We start from the raw sequence: 18,234 nt of genomic DNA on the forward strand, positions 1-18,234 counted from the left end.
GCATATGATAATTTTATGTTTTGCCTTGTTATCCACAAAATTTGTCACGTAATATTATAGTGCCTCCTTAGAAGCACAAATATATCCATTAGTTGATCATCCGATTATCTCGACAACAGGGCAACTTGAAGGGAATTATTACTAAGCTTCTCCGTTAAAACAATCCACCACTACTAAAAATGCTGTTATGCTTCTGAGAACTGATCATTTCTGAAATAACTACCTAATTGATGTGTTATTAAATAAAAAAAAATTTCACTCAAGACGATTACAATCAGTCTAACTATTTGAAATTTTTTATTCTTCAATTGTTCGAGTTATTTTTATACTATAAAGATAATTCAACGATCTGATCTCATACATTTGAATTTTGCAAGCACAATCAATTCTGCAGAAATTTTCAAACCAGATATGTCATTACAGTATTCAAATTCAATTCATCATGCTAAACAGGTGGAAGAAACTGGATTATGGTTTCAATTTTTTTTCACAGCGTTATCAGGAAAATGAATTGATCAACCTTGCCAATATCCTCTCGTCGGAATCCATAAACAATTAATCGATTATAAAAGTTATTAACATTCTTTTTGATTCTAGTAGAAAGAAAAATCTAGCCAAAAAAAGATATTTTTTCTTTTGAATAAATTATTCGTCTGAATAAGGGTACATGAATGTAATATTGATGAAATATCTCAATTTTTCAAGGTTTACTGGTTCCAAGTGGGAGGAATTAAAGATATGTCTCTAGACGGGTGGAATCGGTAGCGATAAATCAATTTATCTTACGGCAGAATTCCTGCTGTTAATTCTTAAGTCTCTGTGCACAAGTGATACATGTTATTCGGTGGTATTTGGTATGGTGATACGAGTGTCAATTCGGGTTGGATAACTAAGAGAAAAAATCATACGACACGGAAATAAAGCGGTTGAATGGAGGGAGGGGAGTTAGTTGTATTCCCACCCACAGTCACCCAGGTTCAAATAATAACGACTGCACTCACTGTATGAGCTCTTACTTGACATTCAATCTTCACTCATTTCTGTTAGAACACACACATCGTCACTCAAATTTGTTTACGCGTTTTCAACTTAATGCTTCCGCAGAAATTTCCATTACTTTGATAATTTCATTTCGATCGATAAAATTTCAATTTTTTCAGTGTTTTATTTATTTATTTTTTTTATTGCCAACGAGTACTGATAATTTTACTAATTAATAAAAACGTCAAAGTGGTGAACTTCAAGGATTCTTTTTTTGTCAACCATATTCCATGAGTCCTTCACTAAAGAGACAAGGTATTTATCTTTATCTGTTCAATGTTCAACAAATAACTCTCACAATTTTTATTGATTTATTTTTAATAATATAGTCGAGAAATGGTAAAGGGATGATTAATTTGATGAAAAAATTACATTGATTGTGTTGAGGACTAGACTCTAGTCACTAAAGTTCTGATAGAATTTTTTTGATGGACAATTTTAAAAGAGGGAGTTGTCTCATTTATCATCTGTGAATTTTACGTAGAAAAATATGATGTGCTTGAAATGTTTTCAATTACGAAGGTTTTTTGCCGTTTCCGCCTAAAACCCGTCGTTCCCTCGACAATTACATGTTTGAGGAAAGATTTCGTGCATCACTGCAGCGAAATCCTCGGGTTAATTGACAAATTATCACAGTAATGGGGACAACGATAATGTCAAAAAAAAATATATATATTTTTTTATTGTGGAAGCACAACTTCAGATACGGAAATTCCATGAATAAAAGCCTCCGATTCTAACAACTGAAAATTCGAAATAAAAATAATACACAATTTCTTGTGTATTATTTTTATATTCAATAATCGGAATAATCTCAAGATTTGTAAAACTTTACTCTGATTACTAATGAATAATGCTTGTCTGAATGAATGTTCTAACAGCTCCATCGCGATGTTATCTTGATAATACACCACCATGGATTAATCAGGAGGATCTCAAAGATATCTGTTCAACCTATGGTAATGGGATTATTTAACAATTACTCAATGTTCTTATCCCTTTGTTCCTGTTGCGTTAACACCCACTTAATCGCTTAATTCCTTACAATTAATAATATGAAATATGCAATATGCGAAATGGTGGAGCAACGGTAGAGAGGATCAGGTGAGTCAGATTTTGATCACTCAATAAAAATTAAAAATAACTGAATATCACCGGTAACATTAGAATGGCTATTTAATAGGCATAAATAATCGCGTGTTTACGTTTGGCGTTTGATAGTGCTCGCGTGAGTTTCATGACTTCTCTCTCAGTCCGACAACAAAACTATGTTCAATTGATATGAGTCCACGTCAGGAAATTTCTCTTTACAGTGAGTAAATTTCGGCTTATCGAAAACCACTCTCCCCTCGTCCATTTTTTTTATTATTATTTATTTCGTATTTTGTTAATAATTCAGTTGCAATAAGGGTGATGGTGAATCAAAGTACTTCGGCGAAAAAAAATCTGATAAATTAATGATGTATTGATAGTGCCAGGTAGTCATCTGATTATCATGACTCATTAGCTAAGCCATCATCTTTGTAGTAGTTACAAGCTTTGCATTTCACCGGCGAATTTTGAATTTATGGAAATATAATTAAAATAGGGCGTACACCAGTAAACGATTTAATATGTAGTTATTCTATAGAAGTGGAATTTATGTCGACAATCGATGATTCTGTCAACATAAAGTTCATTTTTTAATTGAAGATGTCACCTCATTTTGTCAGCTCATCAATAACTACTGAAATTTTCCAAGAACTTGTGAGTGAGTGATAACACAGTAAAGGCTATAATGGACATGAACGATCGTGGGATCGACCACAAAAATGATAAGTAGAGCACACGCTGAATATTTTCTTGTTTCGAGTTGAAGATAAATCTCCTTTGTTTGATAGTCATGTTTTAAAATAATAACTGGCCTCATGATAATTATTATCGATCGCGGTACTTCATTGTTACCAATCTCTGTGATGTTGAATCGTATGCCCCAAATCTCAGGAATTAGTATTGAAGCAACTTTCCTCTGTCTGATATGCGAGACTTGATCTCCCTCCAACAATCCGACATTGCAAATTATTATGAGATGGTAATGTTTTCGATATCAGATAAGCACCACTTATCACTTCATCTCTGCATATTAGATGATAAAATGCTGATGCAAGAGCTACTGGGTGTGGAGACTGATGTCGAATTTAGCAATTGAAATTTCACATTATTAATCACTAATGATATTATCAAACGAAATGAAGCTAATGTATCTGCATATATTACGTGCAGAATATTGTACAAACTGATGAATTTGGCAAATAATTTTGTCAAGCTTTTCAAAACAAATAGTTCAATATTTTTTACCGGCGTTTTGGTTCTATAATTTTAAAAATTTTTCCCACAACCAGATGTTAATGATTCTTTCATATTTTGTGGATAACTGAGTACTTCAGGTTTTTTTTGCTCATATCATCTTCTCCATTGCCGTGAAATATGGTTTTTTTTTCTAGTTTCTCTTGAATTTCACAACTATCATATTATTTAAAGTTTTGCTAGCATATAAACAATTGATTAAAAACGATTCCACAAAGAGCAGTCATCACTAATAAAAATGAATCGTTCGAGTAATGATCAATGGGGGAATACGTGGGAATCTCAGCAGGTTGGCCTTTGAAAATCTTCAGTCTCCCTCGAAGAATGCGGTAATGTGAATTCGATCTGACAATTAATTCACCGTTCCGTCAACACTCACAAACAGGTTCTTTTGATAATAATGATAAGACAACAACAAAGTGTGCGACGCTCTTTATTATTCATCGATAGTTGTAAATATCATATCTGATGAGTTGATTTATACAGTGATGAAACAGCACAAGTTTCGCGATATTCAAGGACAGTTATCACCGGTTTTCCCCCACTGACTCATACCATCCATTCCACAAGACCTCGTCCATGTTATATATTTGCAACATATATCAATTGAGATCATTCATTTGATGATTGTTGTTCAATGGTTAAATTACAGATGAGGTCATTAAAAATGAACAAGAAGGTCCCGTTGATTTTGAACGTGCTATCAGCTTAACTGGCTATGGAAAATTCAATTATTTGTTATTGCTGGCTATTCTGCCAGCTGGGTGGGCTAGTATCTATGGGTCCACATCAATGTCATACGTTCTACCATCAGCTGAGTGTGATCTCAGCCTCACCATGTTCGATAAAGGATTGCTCAATTCCATGCCATTTGCAGGTAATTTTATATTCATCATTATTTCTAATAGACAATTTCGCCGAAAATTCAATGCCTGACATTTACAGGTATGATCGTAACTGCCTTTTTCTGGGGCTTTCTGACTGATACATACGGACGTAAGAAGGTATTAACATATGGGTACCTTACGACTTCGATATTCAGCTTTGCTAGCTGCATGTCCCATGCCTCCTGGCTACTCATTTTATTCAAATTCATCAACGGCATATTGTGAGTTTAATGGGTGTTTTGACACTCGGCTGGAGGGCGGGTGATTCACTTTTTAATTGATTGATATATCATTGAAGCGAGTTGATTTATCATTGAGTGGGTTTACTACTAGGATATCCGGCCCTTATGCAGCACTGATGTCATACCTCGCTGAGGTCCATGGCGAGCAACAGAGGTCCAGGATCTACATGTGGCTGGGAGTATTCTTCTCACTGGGACACATATCAATACCATGTGGGCACTCTCATATCATTTATACATGAAAACAAATATAATTCCTTGATGGAACAATTGCTGATGAAAATAAACTGATCAGGTTTAGCGTGGATCATCATTCCTCAAGACTTTCGCATACCAATTTTCAATGGCTCGATGGATTTCACCTCCTGGCGTATGTTCTTAGCTCTTTGCGCTCTACCCGAATTCATCGCCTTTATCGTTCTCACGTGGTTCCCGGAGTCACCTCGTTTTCTTCTCTCAAAAGGTCGTGATGATGAAGCGCTTGAAGTCTTTCGTTACATCTACGCACTCAATACCGGAAAAAATGGAGACACGTACGCGGTAAGTATCAAACATGGTGTCCCACTTTGGTGGGGTTTCTTGAATTTGAACTACGGTACCCGTCACGGACGGGATCACCTGACGTTCCTATTTCTTTCTATCTCAGCTCAATTTGAGACGAGTACTCGGTGATGTGTTTCACTGTTGAGAGAATACCTCATCACACCCCCCAATGATCACTCAGTGTGTGTGCCCCTACCATGGCTTGGCAATGTGATTCTAAGATGTCTCTCAAACAGGTAGTAAACCGGGAATGATGCTGCCATTTATCACTATTCTCTCCATTTTTTTTTACTCTGCTGGAGTTTTTTAAATTATTTCTAATAATTATATGGTGCGTATCTAGGTGAAATGTGTAACTGATGAAAGTTACGTTAAAACGCAAGAGACCACTCTCCTCAACAAGTTTCAGGGAGGATGGTTACAGATGAAGCCACTCTTTACATCACCCTACTCCTACAGATTAATCCTCATTGGGATGATACAGTTTGGCGCTACCATTGGGTGAGCAAACACCCTCTTATCTTTCTATTTTATTAGCAATTAGAGGAAATATTAACAATCCCTGAATTTCAGATCAAATACACTGAGGCTCTGGATGCCTCAACTGTTTGCTATGATCGAGACCTACGAGGCTAGTCATCCAGTTGGAAGTGATGAAGAATTTCCGTCAATCTGTGTGATGCTTGAACAAACCAACACAACAGTTGACACTATTAATAAACATAATTTCATTAATAACACTATTGAGATGGAAAAAATTTGCGCACCGGTGAGTTGTAAAGCTTCGACAAATATTAATGGATCTCAACTATTCCATGAATGCGCTGTTTCTACTAGTTCCCAATGACAGACATTTTCACAGTAATGGTAAAGACAGGTCCAGATGGAATGTTGATAAACATTGGACCTGCCAAGAGTGATTTAATAATGGGATAAGAATTTTTACTTCCTTGCATTCATCCTTTTAGCCATCTTTCAATTTTAACATACCTCTTATTTCTGATTTATGAATATGGTTTTTCCGCAGAAACCACATTTATTACCAATAATTCACTTTTTTTTTAATGTTGAATAATCATTCAGGTTGTTCTCAACTCCACTGTATACCTAAATTCAATAGTGATTGCCGTGACTGGAGTCATTGGATATGCTCTAGCTGGTTCACTCATCAATTGCGCTGGAAAGAAAAAATTAATGAGTAAGTTTTATAAAATTTTTTGCTCATGTGATCCTTTCATAAATTTCAAGTTGCATGAAAGCATTGATATTGTAAATAATTATTCAAGAATCAACACTCTAATGAATTTTCATTTGAATTTTTTTTTTTTCAGTGTTCTGCTTTCTTTCTGCCGGGTTGTGCTGTGGTATTTTGTACTGGGCTGAGAATTCCGGTGGAATTCTAGGTATTTCTTCAGTATTCGTAGCGTTATCTAGTATTGGTGGTGCTGCTGTTACAAATGTTATAGTTGATAATTTCCCCACTCCCTTGAGGTGAATATTAGACGAAAAATATTTTTTACTGATGATTACAGGTTCTTTAATTCATTTTTTAGGGCTATGGCAATTTCAATGATGATGATGATGGGAAGAATAGGTGCGGTCATTGGGAATTTATTGTTCCCATTACTCTTCAAGTTGAGCTGTTTAGGGCCTTTCTTCATGATTGGAATGGCTTGCTTAGGTATTTTTCAATATATTCTATATATTCTGTGGAAGTGTTCTAATTTAAAAAATCGAATAATCAATTAACCAATTTATTTTCTTTCAGTTTGTGCTATCCTCGTGTTTTTCATTCCCGCCAAAAAATCTGACTTCAAGGAGTCGATAGAGTCAGCCTAGAATTAAAAAATCTGTAACTCTCGTTAGTTAGAATAACAAATCAACAACTCACCACTTGACAAAAGTGAATTGTAAATATAGCTATACTACTGTTTTATACGCGTAAGTCGATCAATTTCATATATTTGCAAATGTTATAATTAATATATTTATAACTCACATTGTGTATATATAGAGCAAGTATTTTTTGTTCTATGAATATCCCTATTGAAAATATCGCTTTTGTTTATAATGATGTTTCATACAAAATAGATTTTCAATATATTGAAGATATACTACTAATGAAATTATGATCTTAGAATGAGCGCGTTATCTAATCGGTAACGTGCTTGCCAACCACGCGAATGGCCAGGGCTCGATCCCGCCATCATTCATTTTTTTTTTAAATAATTCCATTTTTTCCATTTGAAATTCCACAAGATGTGGCTTCCCAAACAAACAAATAGAAAACAAAAAATAAAATTCACTCCGTCGACTTCACGGACAGCCCAGCATTGCGTGTAGCGCCCTCCCTCTGTTGGGGTGGTACTTCGATGCCGGTGGGGTCACTCAAACCCCCAGAACTGAGCCTCTACTTTAGTCAATCCTCTTTGGTGGGGTCACACAAACCTTCAGAACTGAGCCTTTACACATTCACACACAAGTTAATTCTCCAGGTGGTCCGGAGTGCTATTGTTATTTCATATGCACATACTTGTGTGTCTAAAAAAATAGGTGTGGACTCACTCATCATCAGTTGTCAAGTGCAACGCACCGCGCATCTTCTTTTTGTCCATCAAACGTCAAAATAAAACAGAATTAGAGAATCGTGTAAAATGGAATATTTTGACGTACCCTTACGGCTGGATTTTTTTTTGTCATAATAATGTGTCAACTGCAGTAGTTTTTATCCTGCCAGTGGAGGAGACATAAATAATGGCTGAAATATTTCACAACGGTAATTATCAGATAGTTTCAAACGCGAATGATATGACTACTTTGGATATACAAAAACAGGTGAGTATTATTTGTCATTGGTCAGTTGAATAGTAAATAGTTAGTTCACTCGGTTTAAAAGCAATGCAGCTGGGAAATCGATATGACAAGTTTCTACATTGAAATATTAATAAATGACCCATTGACCTAATTTTCATGATAGTATTCAATTCATTGAGTTTAAGTTTCATTAATGCATGAGGTACTGCCATTTCTTAGATTGTAAACTCCATTGACTAGGAAATTTTTGCAATGCAAATGGGGCAATTGAAAATTTTCAATAAAATATTATGCTATATATATTATGTTATAGCGTTGAAGTGCTGAAATGCCATAAGTATTTTTTTCAGAATTCACTTCTTGATCACATGGAGATTGCCATTGTTGAGGCGGAAAAACGAGCAAATGGTGGTCTCAATTTGCGGGAGTTTTACACAGTCTATTTAGTAGAAACCAAGTAAGTCACATAATTACCACGTCGTGTATTGCAATATTGGCAAAAATAATTGTTCATGTGAATATTGTCCAATGATGCGAACTCCATTACCTCTCATTGATTACCAATCAATTCTTCATTATTTTTTATTAAAATGTACAGAGTGGTGGATCCAGACTTCAGAGAGGCGTTGACGACGATAAGTTCGTTATGGCGCCGTTACACAGAGTTTGAAATGCTAAGAGCTTACTTGGAAGTAACCTATCCTTTCGTAGTACTGCCATCGTTACCAGAAAAGAAAGTACTGTACGCTTGGCAGAAAGTAACGACAGACACATTCGATCCAGATTTTGTCGACCGTCGTCGAGCTGGTTTAGAAAATTTTCTATTACGAGTGGCAGCTCATCCAATTCTATCACGGGATAAACACCTTATGGGTTTTCTGCAGCAGCGAGAGGGCTGGAAGGAAAGCATAAAAGAGAGTGGATACTTGCAATTGGCTGAGAACAAATTGAAGGCCCTCAGTGTTGCTGTGAGGCTCAGGAAACCCGATAAGAGATTCGAGACAGTTAAATGTTATGGTGTTGAGCTTCAGAATAATTTGGGCAATCTGCTGCGTGTTCGTGCGAGATGTGCCGAGAGACAATACAGTTTATACAAGCTACACGCGAATTATGGAAGAGTATTTAGTGAGTGGAGTGCAATTGAGAAAGAATTGGGTGATGGACTCCAGAAGTCTGGCCATTACATGGACTCGTTGGCTGCAACGATAGACAGCCATTTGGAGGAGGAGGAATTGATTGCCGACCAGTTGAAAGAGTGGCTCTTCGGAGCATCTGCTTTACAGGCTGTTGTTAGACGCAGGGAAGCATTACAATTAGTCAAAGACGAGGCCACCGATAATCTTACCTCTGCATATGACCAAAAAGACAAAGTCCTCCAAGGTAGTTGGATGTCTCTCTTTATCTTTTGCTTGCATGTGCACTATGCATGTGTTATGTTATTAATTTGTCTGAAGAGTGAATAATTTTCTTACACAGGCAAGTCTGGATTGATGTCCCGTTTATTCGGCTCTGTCGATTCTGAAGAGATGAGGGAGGTCAAGGCTAATCAAATGGAACAACGAATTGTTCAGGCCGAGGTAATTGATAAGGAAACACACGAGGATCTAACGTCTTTCTCCTCAAAGGCATTAATGGAGATCGACCGTTTCCAGCAACAAAAGAATGTTGATCTCAAAGAAACATTAACAGCTTACTGTATACTGCAATTCAAACTAGCCAGAAAGAGCCTTCAAAGCTGGCAGCATATCAAACAATGCTTGGAGGGCATGCCATAAGCAATTCCGTCTTTTTATCATTTTCAGTGTGTCCAATGAGACGAGACGAAAAAGTATATAATATCAGATATATTATTTCATTTCACTTCTCAATGAATTTAACTATTACTATTCAATGAGATGTCTTTATTCTACTGGCAAAGCAAATTTTCAGGGACGAGCATAATTGTGTAGTAACTCGATATAACGCTGCAAGTAAATTTCTCCCTTATGTTATTCAGCAGTTTAAATTCTAGCTTTTGAATATAGACATGACATTTTGCATAGCTATAATCCATATCATATTTCCACATGGTGTCATTCAGTGTTCATAGATTCATCTCGTCATTTAGCGCATAATTACTCACAGATCATTTACATTTAAATGCAGTCTGTGACCAAGTGATATCAATAACAGATGATATTGTCTCGACTAAGTCGTAAATATCTTCGAAAAAGTGAGTCGTGTGCGAGAATGGTAGATTTTTTAATATATTACGAAATCTTACCCTAAAAATAATTTTGCCACGAATCTTCCAAACTTCTCATTTAGCGATATATTCCCAGTGACATAAACATTTATTCTAGTCTCATATTTTCCGTTTAGATTTCAGAAAAAAATTCAGAGTCTTTTATCGTTTGAAAAACAATGAAAGCGGATTGAATTTTATAGAGCATGTCAGAGAAGTATTTTCGATTTGTACATCAATTATTTGAGAACTCAGCATAACATTGATTTGTTAAAAAACACCGATTTATCTTAAATTGTGTGAGTAGTATTTTATATTTGCTCAATTCACGCGTTTCTGGGTCACCCTCTTTGATAACTGAAAAATTATTATATTGGTGTAATTTCTCTCTCCGAAATATCGAAGCAGCTCATTCAATATGTTCTAATCACAATAAATTTTTATAACGATACTCACGCCACTACACAGGATGAATTGCATGTCCTCGACACTTCGTCATGTATAATTTTCAATAAAAAAAATCCTATTATTTCTCAAACTACATAGATTATTTTAATGAACATTTTAAATTTCGCCTATCTAGAGAACCCAAAAATATTGCACTGTCAATTATATTTTAAGTATTCGACCTACTCAATTATGTCTGCTTGGCTCTTTGCCCATTTCAAAATATATTTTCTCTGATGTTACCCATTAATTGAGTTAATCGTAAACATCAGATATATCGATTTTCATCATTAATATAATTGTGTCGAGTCATGCATATGCAGATCAACAATTTTGATCACTGCAATGTTGGAAGACTGAGCAAAATTATCTGATAATGATTTAGCATGAGCTCTCACGCAAGAAATACAGGCTTGCGTCTGAAATGATTCATTAACATGTCGTATTTATTGATTCTCCAACGATAAAAACTCAAATGAAAATAAAACATTGACGAGTTGAGCCTAAGTTGAGCTTTGTAGAATTACTCATTTTGTCAGATGAATGCATGGGATATTTTTGTTTTCAGTACGAATAAATAAGATAATATTAATAGTTAGAATTAGCAAGAGTCACCAACTGTGAAAATATCCTGCACCAATTTGGCTTGATGGGTTTTTCCCATTGGTAATTATGATTTTTATCTTCTCAAATAGTCGGCTTATAAATAATGTTTGGTAAAATTAATGAGAAAATCCAGATTTATATTTCCGGGTTTTAATATTGAAAGGAGATCATGATGAAATTGGAAAGCCACAGAGGCGTCTGTTGCTCCATATCATGCGGCTGAGTCTAAAAGAAAACTGAGCAAATTTTGTGGAATTAAAAAAAAAAAAATTGGAAGTGTGGGAAAAAGTATATTTTATTCATAGATTCATTAAATTTCATCAATAACATACACACCACATTTATTAAATAATATCACAGAATTTAATTAATTCAATATTTATATATATTGTTAAAAGTACGAAAAAGGGCCGGTGCAGAATTGAAAAGTGGGCATGCCTCTTAGAAGTTTCCATTGGAATTTCATCATATTGACAGTACTCCGTTCCTATGATATTTCTCTGAATTTTTCGACAGTGCGTCGGCCCTCATTAAGCTAATACACAGTTGTGAATAACAACACTAGCAGTCTTACTGTGAACTTTAAACATAAAAATAGCATCGGCCATAGAAAAGTGGTGTTTTTTTTTGTTTTTAAAGTTAAGCTGGCCGCACATGTGTATCATCAGTCACTTCTTACATCCTCTTACTTCCATCTCGCCATTCAACACTATTCCAATGAACGATATTTCTATCCACACAATCTACGAAATAATCAATTCCCGGAGATATCTACGAACCGGTCAAACGACTCGAGAATAGTCAAATTATTCAAACTACTTAAATATTCACTAATATTGGCGAATTGCGCTGTCCTTCATAGCCCAGTCTCCACTATCGAGGGGTCAGGAGATGAAAAATAAAAATGGAATTACAAGGTAACCAACATCAATTCCAAAAAATGTCAAAGAATAAAGGAGAGGGAAAGATGAACAAAAAGTTGATTATTCTCTTGTACTCCTGCAAAAAATTCCCAACATATTTGCGAATATTCTGGAAATTTTGTATTCTTTTGTCTCTTGGTCTGCTGTATTCTGTCATTCGTTCCCCGTATTCGTTGGACCTATTTTTTTCATTCCCTCGAATTATGTTCTCCCTCCACTCAAGGATTACTCAATCGTCGTACTTTGAGCTAACAAGGTCAATGTGTATGTACCTGTTTGTATAAGCTGTTTTGCACGCTTGTACTTTTACAGATTTACATGCACAATTATTACTGTACCTCAGTCTATTTTTACACATAATGTTTTGTTGTTGAATTGAATTACTAGGTTAGACTTACTTAATATGAACTAATCAACCGGTGCACACTCATTTTAATTATTCATCATTTTTGCTTCTCTTCGGGGAAAAAAAAAAAATCCTATTGAAAGTGTATTATTGTGAATGACTCCCCTTTAGAGGTCTTAAAGTATTTTTCAGGGGTGAAAAAAAAAATGTGTATAATTGGTTAAAATAGGAAAAATTTGGATGATCTCTGGATGGAAATATTCCACGACTTTCTTAAACGAATCTGTTGTCTTTCGCAATATAGCAAGTGGTCATTGAGTATTCCTCGCGCTTACTTTCAATATCAGCAATACCCTCCCCAAAATTAGCTCCAGTGGATTTGAATTTAAAGACTTTTTGACCTGGAAACCATCTGATTATATTCCACCACTTCTTTTCACGTGTGTCCACATAATTCTCCTTGTTCCGTTTATAATTATTAGCATTTTTACAGTCATTGTTGGTTTTTCCGCTCATATCATTTTGACAAAGAAGAAGGTCATCACTTTGTGGTTGAGAAATAGCTTTACCCTTCAGGGACGATGAGATTTGCCTCAATTCTGAGGGTTCAGTTCTGTATGAAGTAATTGTACACCTTGAATCTCGACAATTTAATTTGATGGTCGGTATACGTTTTACTGAATATCGATTTCGATAGTCACTTAGTTCAAGTGATGCAGAACCCTCCCTAGAATCAACAGCTGCTCCAATCTCGGATTGACTCGGTACAAAAGTGCTTTGTCGACGGCTTTCTTCTTTCAATGAGTTTGCCGAGCAGTCGGAACTTTCCTGAGGCATTACACCTCCATAACCAACAGTTCGAGAGGCAGAAGCACCTGCTGTTCTTTGTTGAGATCTTGATAAGCTCGAATAGGATCTTTGCTCACATTGGCTAGAAAATGATGAGCGAGCACAGGTTGTTGCTAGGGTTACCTGACAAAATTATTCCATCAATTTACCAATATTCAAATAAGTCTCTTTCCTTTAAACTCAAGGGATAGGAATGCTGTAATAAGGGACCATTTTCAAATAACATCTATATGAAATGTACAAACTTACCGTGAAGGCTTCTCGAAATTTATGTGACATGATGTTGTACAGGATGGGATTGATAGTTGTTGAAACATAGTACAATACCCCTGAGATGTACGTGAAGATGTAATAGAGAACCTCGAACCATTTGGTTTTCGAGGAAATTCCATCAGTTCCTGTACCATAGATTGCAATAAGACGTTGAAGGTGAAAAGGTGCCCAGCAAATGAAGAATGCGATTACAACTGCAACTGAAGTACACAAATAAAATAAGTAATGTCTTTATTCTATTACTATTTTCTTCTTTTTCCCTTTTTTTTTGTTCTTGGGGGGTCAATGTTATCACTAAAAAATACGAAGAAACTCGATGCAAAGAAGTCTATTTTTCTATCAAGTTGATTACCCGTCGAAATCGGCGTCATGACGCGGTGATATTTATCCCATTAAGTTCTTACATGCTTAGTCATAGCCAAATATTTCATTCCCCTTCCAAATAGGAATCACTTGAAATTGATGAATATATTCATTCCTCTATGAACATCGACAAGAGAGATCAACAACTGGGATTTGAATATGAATAAGAATTTGGAACGAATTTTTTCCTTGCATTGCAATAACTATTTCAGGCTTTTCTGTAAGAAGATGTGGAATCGCAACACACGAATTTTAAATATCGTTGGGAAATTGGTTTTCTCATAAATACGGGTTTCTCGGCTCAAGCCGTACGAGTGCAATGGAATAATATTGGTTTGAGTTAGTATTTACCAACGTTTTGTTTTATAATTAACGCTTCTCGTGTAGGATAATTGAATGCGAAATGTAGAGAACCAATTAAACAGAATTACCTTTCCTTAGCTGAAAAAATTAATTTCTCAATATAAAATATTTACTACATGAAAAATAAATTTACGAAATATAAAAATACGTCGATATTTCTCTGTATTTTTTCAATGGCTTTTTTTAGGGTGATTTGTAGATGCATACATTCCCGGTATAATAAGTTGAATTTATTTCACTTGAATTTGCATGAAAACTCGTTTTCAGGAAAAAACTATGATTAATTGACCAATAACGGCGAACAATAAATTGTACTTTTCTCCTAAGAATCCTTCACATTTTTTATCGTCACTTTGCTTGTTCACTGTATTGTAATTAATGCATTGACCTCAAATGTATTTGGAATGGTAATGAGGATCGATGCTGTTTATCAGTGAATTCTTGGAATTTCAGATGGAATAAGTGCTGAATCGATACATAATTAGACGGGGAAAAGGTAGTGACTACATTATGTGCTCCTCCAGTGACACTTTTATTCAATTTTATGATTTTAATAGAAGTCGGTAATATATTGGCAGTCTATCTGTCATCCCCCTAGGCGTTGGTATCGATTTTTCATGCAATTTCAAAGTTGTATATGCGGGTGTAAAAGAGAAATATTATTGAAGGTTGTCTAGCGATGAGTGAGTGTGAGAGGTTTCAATGGCATGATCTATTTTTTTTTTCGCCGCTAAATTATCGTGACGATTAATAATCATTGGCAATTTTTCCATCGAATGACTGCTTTAAAATAGCCAGCGAATTTATTTTAAAACTTTTGTCGTCATTCAAAAGTATTATCCACTCGCGTTGGGTCGCGTAAAAAAAAAGAGAAAAGGAGAGGAAGTGTATGTAAATGGGAAGAATACCATTTATTTCTGATGAACAATTATTCTTTATGAGGCATATTATTATTATGTTGTGAATTGTCAGTATATTAATGAATAAATTGGATGTTTAATATTGGATGAGGTGATTTTCTTTGCTCCGATGTAGAGACTATTTACTATGAAGATAAGTCAATGCGTGTTCAATGTATTTCACCTTCAAGAAGGCTAAAACTATTTTGATTTCCGAGTATAATGTCCAAGAATAGAGAGGAGCAGGATTTTCATTAATGGATCTTACAGCCCTCTTCACGTTAAAAGTAGATTTTAACGCTGCGGAAATGAAGGTTTTTCTTGTAGAAATGTCTTATAAAAATAACCACTTTGCGTGGAAGATGGATGAAACTCGCTGGACCCTTTGTGTCAATACTGCCTAATGTCTAAGAATTAGATTCATTGGAGAATTTTATATTTGGATAACCGATGGGTGAATTCCCAGGGGAAGGAGGAGGATGGCCGAGTGTACATAAAACAAGCCTACATTGGAAATATTCCTAGCCTCTATTCCTGACAACTCACTTATTTATGTGTGCAAGCGAAAAAATTAGTGAATATTTTGAGGTTTATATCACGTCGGTGATGACTCTTCAAGTCATCAACTTCCGCAATGTAATTATCAGTTCATCCCATTATGAGCTTAAAGCTGGATAACGCATAACGAACGTCAAAGCCTGTCGGTATCTTTCCTACACAATGAGTGATTTACGATGCCATGATATCCATTAAACAAACAAAAAAAAATCGAGGTAAAAAGAGACAGAAAATGGACAATTTTTTCCCAGTTTTTTGAACATGAACAGGATATCTGCATAATAGACAGATTAACTTTGGCTGAATGCATTTGGCACATTAATTTGATTTATATAGCAGATCGGATAGCAGTCGCTAGCACTGATCGATCATCGCATTAATTTTGGAATTAATTAGTCCATTCCGTAATGAGTAATTCCCAGAAAGAAGAAGAATTTTCCCGAGAAATTTTGACAGCAATGAATAGGTTGTTAGTTGGCTGAGCTCATTGAATTCTAATATAAATAGTGTATTTACTGGTGAAATGCCATTCAACTTATTCCATACCACCCCACCCACGTGTAGAATTGTACCATTGAACCCTACATCGTGACGAAAGTTCAGATCTGCCACGACAAGGCCATTCATACCTCCACGTACATAAAATCAATTATTTCTCCTTTTTCTCGACATTGATTTACCTAAATACAGCGTATTATAATGATTATTAGGATTATTATTGAGATGGAAAAATGCATTAAATAGTCTTCGACAATTTTTTTAATGCGAATTTTTGGAGAAAGCATTCAATCACTGGTTTAAATGATATAGTTACTAATGCAATATTCAATTCACTTGATCATGACAATCCGATTTGTTTCTCATCCGGTCGGCGATTTGGTCAAATGGGAGTAACCGCGAGCTCGAATCGAATGGGAAAAAATAAAATCAATAAATTGAGTACTCACCAAGCATTTTGAGAACTCGTCTAGATGATTTTCCAGTGTGATATCTGCAGTCTCTTAATCTGCTGTTGGCAAGTCCTCCTCTCTGGGATCGCATATTTGTTTTCTTCATGATATTAGTTTTTCTCAATTTGAGTCCAATAAGGGCATAAAGCACCGTGATGAGTATCATTGGTAAAATGAAAAAGAGTAGAGTGGATAATTCGAAGGAATGCTGTATAAAAACATTCTTCAAAGTACAGATGATAGCATCCGGGCTTTCATTAGGGATCTGCAAGAGACCAAACTGGAGGGCTTGTGGTATGGCAAAGCACAGTGCTATCAGCCATATTAGGAGGATGAGTTTTATTGCTCTTGACAATTTTGATATGGTGTGGGATAAAAATGGATGGCATATTGCCACATAACGTTCAATAGTAAATGCCGTTATAGTTAATACACTGGCATTTGTTGAACACTCAGCAGCGAGACCTCTCAGTACACAAAAACCTTGGCCGAATATGTATGGATACTTGGACCAGACGAGATAGACCTCGGCAGGTAAACCAGACATAAGAAGCAACAGGTCTGATATAGCAAGACTAAACAGATAGTAATTCGTTGCTGTCTGCATTGACTTGTTGCGTGCTATTACAATGCATGTGCAAACATTCCCTATTGTACCGGTGAGGAATATTGATAGGTAGATTATTGTTACTGGGATCACTAAATACAGGGGATCACGACGCGTTGTGTGGCTAAAGCTCGAGTCTGTCATTCCAAGTTGAACCTCTTCAGATCCCCAAAACTCGGTCGTATTGGCCGGGTTGGACATGTTGTTAGACTCCATTATTTCAACCGATTTTTTTCACTTATTTTCACTTATAGGCATCACTTGGCACTCCAAACTTTACTTTACCACTGTTCAATGTTTGATGATTCACAAGGGCGGATTAAAATCCTCTAACACAAGTCTGCTCTTCATTTTAAACTCATACATTCCTTTTCAAATCCTTCAATAATTATTGGAAAAAACAAAAAAAATGCTCATTTTAATGTATGATTCGATTAAACACGTATGATTCACGACGAGTGTATGCATCGGCACTGACCGGAGATCAAACCAAGGGAAACGGTCAAGTCCACTGGGTGATGACTGATGAGTGGGGAAGACGCGGCCTGCGCCCGCGGTATATCGCTGTATCTAAATCACTGCTCAACTTTTCAACGTATTGTGCGCCTGTTCCAATACGATGTTTACGAAATTGCCAACCTTCTCTTCCCTACCCTGTGAATCCACCGGGTATTCGTCCTAGAGTGGAGTGCCGGCACTCAACCACCGTTCTCAAACCGTCCCATCGAACCATTACAAATTATTGCGCATGCCACAATACTTCTAGTTCAGCACTGCCTATTATCTTTTTTTTTTCTCTTTCTCACTCAAACTCAAATGAAATTTATCCTCATTAAATGATGATGTTTTTCCAAAATCAAATTTTTTAACACGTTTTTCATTGCGTAGATGATAAAGAAAAGTTGCGCCTTCAAAATCCGACTAAAAATACTCAATGGAAATGAATTCTACGA

The 18,234-nt window shown here is 35.7% G+C and overlaps 3 protein-coding genes across 6 annotated transcripts; 2 read left to right on the plus strand and 1 right to left on the minus strand.

Moving 5' to 3' along the window:
• Nucleotides 1-1,018: 1,018 nt before the first annotated feature.
• LOC105265003 (synaptic vesicle glycoprotein 2B) lies at nucleotides 1,019-7,171 on the plus strand. Of its 3 annotated transcripts, none has more exons than XM_011302278.1 (12): nucleotides 1,019-1,296; nucleotides 1,923-2,000; nucleotides 4,040-4,264; nucleotides 4,333-4,495; nucleotides 4,608-4,729; nucleotides 4,812-5,056; nucleotides 5,403-5,560; nucleotides 5,633-5,828; nucleotides 6,143-6,257; nucleotides 6,391-6,550; nucleotides 6,613-6,740; nucleotides 6,828-7,171. In XM_011302278.1, the coding sequence occupies exons 1-12, from the start codon at nucleotides 1,272-1,274 to the stop codon at nucleotides 6,896-6,898; spliced, it is 1,686 nt and encodes a 561-aa protein (XP_011300580.1). In that variant the 5' UTR covers nucleotides 1,019-1,271; the 3' UTR covers nucleotides 6,899-7,171. The 3 variants fall into 3 exon arrangements, with proteins under 3 accessions (XP_011300580.1, XP_011300589.1, XP_011300572.1); XM_011302270.1 differs by lacking the exons at nucleotides 1,019-1,296; nucleotides 1,923-2,000 and adding exons at nucleotides 2,067-2,145; nucleotides 2,263-2,353; XM_011302287.1 differs by lacking the exon at nucleotides 1,923-2,000.
• A 165-nt stretch (nucleotides 7,172-7,336) lies between these two features.
• LOC105265025 (sorting nexin-4) lies at nucleotides 7,337-10,635 on the plus strand. Of its 2 annotated transcripts, none has more exons than XM_011302306.1 (4): nucleotides 7,337-7,835; nucleotides 8,224-8,330; nucleotides 8,472-9,253; nucleotides 9,350-10,635. In XM_011302306.1, the coding sequence occupies exons 2-4, from the start codon at nucleotides 8,242-8,244 to the stop codon at nucleotides 9,646-9,648; spliced, it is 1,170 nt and encodes a 389-aa protein (XP_011300608.1). In that variant the 5' UTR covers nucleotides 7,337-7,835; nucleotides 8,224-8,241; the 3' UTR covers nucleotides 9,649-10,635. The 2 variants fall into 2 exon arrangements, with proteins under 2 accessions (XP_011300608.1, XP_011300599.1); XM_011302297.1 differs by having other exon boundaries at nucleotides 7,343-7,894.
• An 829-nt stretch (nucleotides 10,636-11,464) lies between these two features.
• Nucleotides 11,465-17,742, minus strand: LOC105265037 (neuromedin-U receptor 2-like). The gene is made up of 3 exons (XM_011302316.1): nucleotides 16,672-17,742; nucleotides 13,518-13,741; nucleotides 11,465-13,391 (listed from the first exon to the last, which is right to left on the minus strand). The coding sequence occupies exons 1-3, from the start codon at nucleotides 17,495-17,497 to the stop codon at nucleotides 12,693-12,695; spliced, it is 1,749 nt and encodes a 582-aa protein (XP_011300618.1). The 5' UTR covers nucleotides 17,498-17,742; the 3' UTR covers nucleotides 11,465-12,692.
• Nucleotides 17,743-18,234: the final 492 nt, after the last annotated feature.

This window comes from Fopius arisanus, unplaced genomic scaffold (assembly GCF_000806365.1).
Source record: "Fopius arisanus strain USDA-PBARC FA_bdor unplaced genomic scaffold, ASM80636v1 scaffold00001, whole genome shotgun sequence".
Classification (NCBI taxonomy): Eukaryota; Metazoa; Arthropoda; class Insecta; order Hymenoptera; family Braconidae; genus Fopius; species Fopius arisanus.

What these genes read in the sequence shown, in the direction of transcription:
- LOC105265003 (XM_011302270.1), top strand. Translation starts at nt 2,104, where the DNA reads ATGCAATATGCGAAATGGTGGAGCAACGGTAGAGAGGATCAG. An exon ending in TGGAAAAAATTTGCGCACCG is followed by an intron (nt 5,829 to 6,142) that starts GTGAGTTGTAAA and finishes ATAATCATTCAG; the next exon opens with GTTGTTCTCAACTCCACTGT. An exon ending in TGGAAAGAAAAAATTAATGA is followed by an intron (nt 6,258 to 6,390) that starts GTAAGTTTTATA and finishes TTTTTTTTTCAG; the next exon opens with TGTTCTGCTTTCTTTCTGCC.
- LOC105265025 (XM_011302297.1), top strand. Translation starts at nt 7,814, where the DNA reads ATGGCTGAAATATTTCACAACGGTAATTATCAGATAGTTTCAAACGCG. An exon ending in CTTTGGATATACAAAAACAG is followed by an intron (nt 7,895 to 8,223) that starts GTGAGTATTATT and finishes TATTTTTTTCAG; the next exon opens with AATTCACTTCTTGATCACAT. An exon ending in AAAAGACAAAGTCCTCCAAG is followed by an intron (nt 9,254 to 9,349) that starts GTAGTTGGATGT and finishes TTTCTTACACAG; the next exon opens with GCAAGTCTGGATTGATGTCC.
- LOC105265037 (XM_011302316.1), bottom strand. Translation starts at nt 17,497, where the DNA reads ATGGAGTCTAACAACATGTCCAACCCGGCCAATACGACCGAGTTTTGG. An exon ending in ACGAGTTCTCAAAATGCTTG is followed by an intron (nt 13,742 to 16,671) that starts GTGAGTACTCAA and finishes TGTGTACTTCAG; the next exon opens with TTGCAGTTGTAATCGCATTC. An exon ending in AATTTCGAGAAGCCTTCACG is followed by an intron (nt 13,392 to 13,517) that starts GTAAGTTTGTAC and finishes TAATTTTGTCAG; the next exon opens with GTAACCCTAGCAACAACCTG.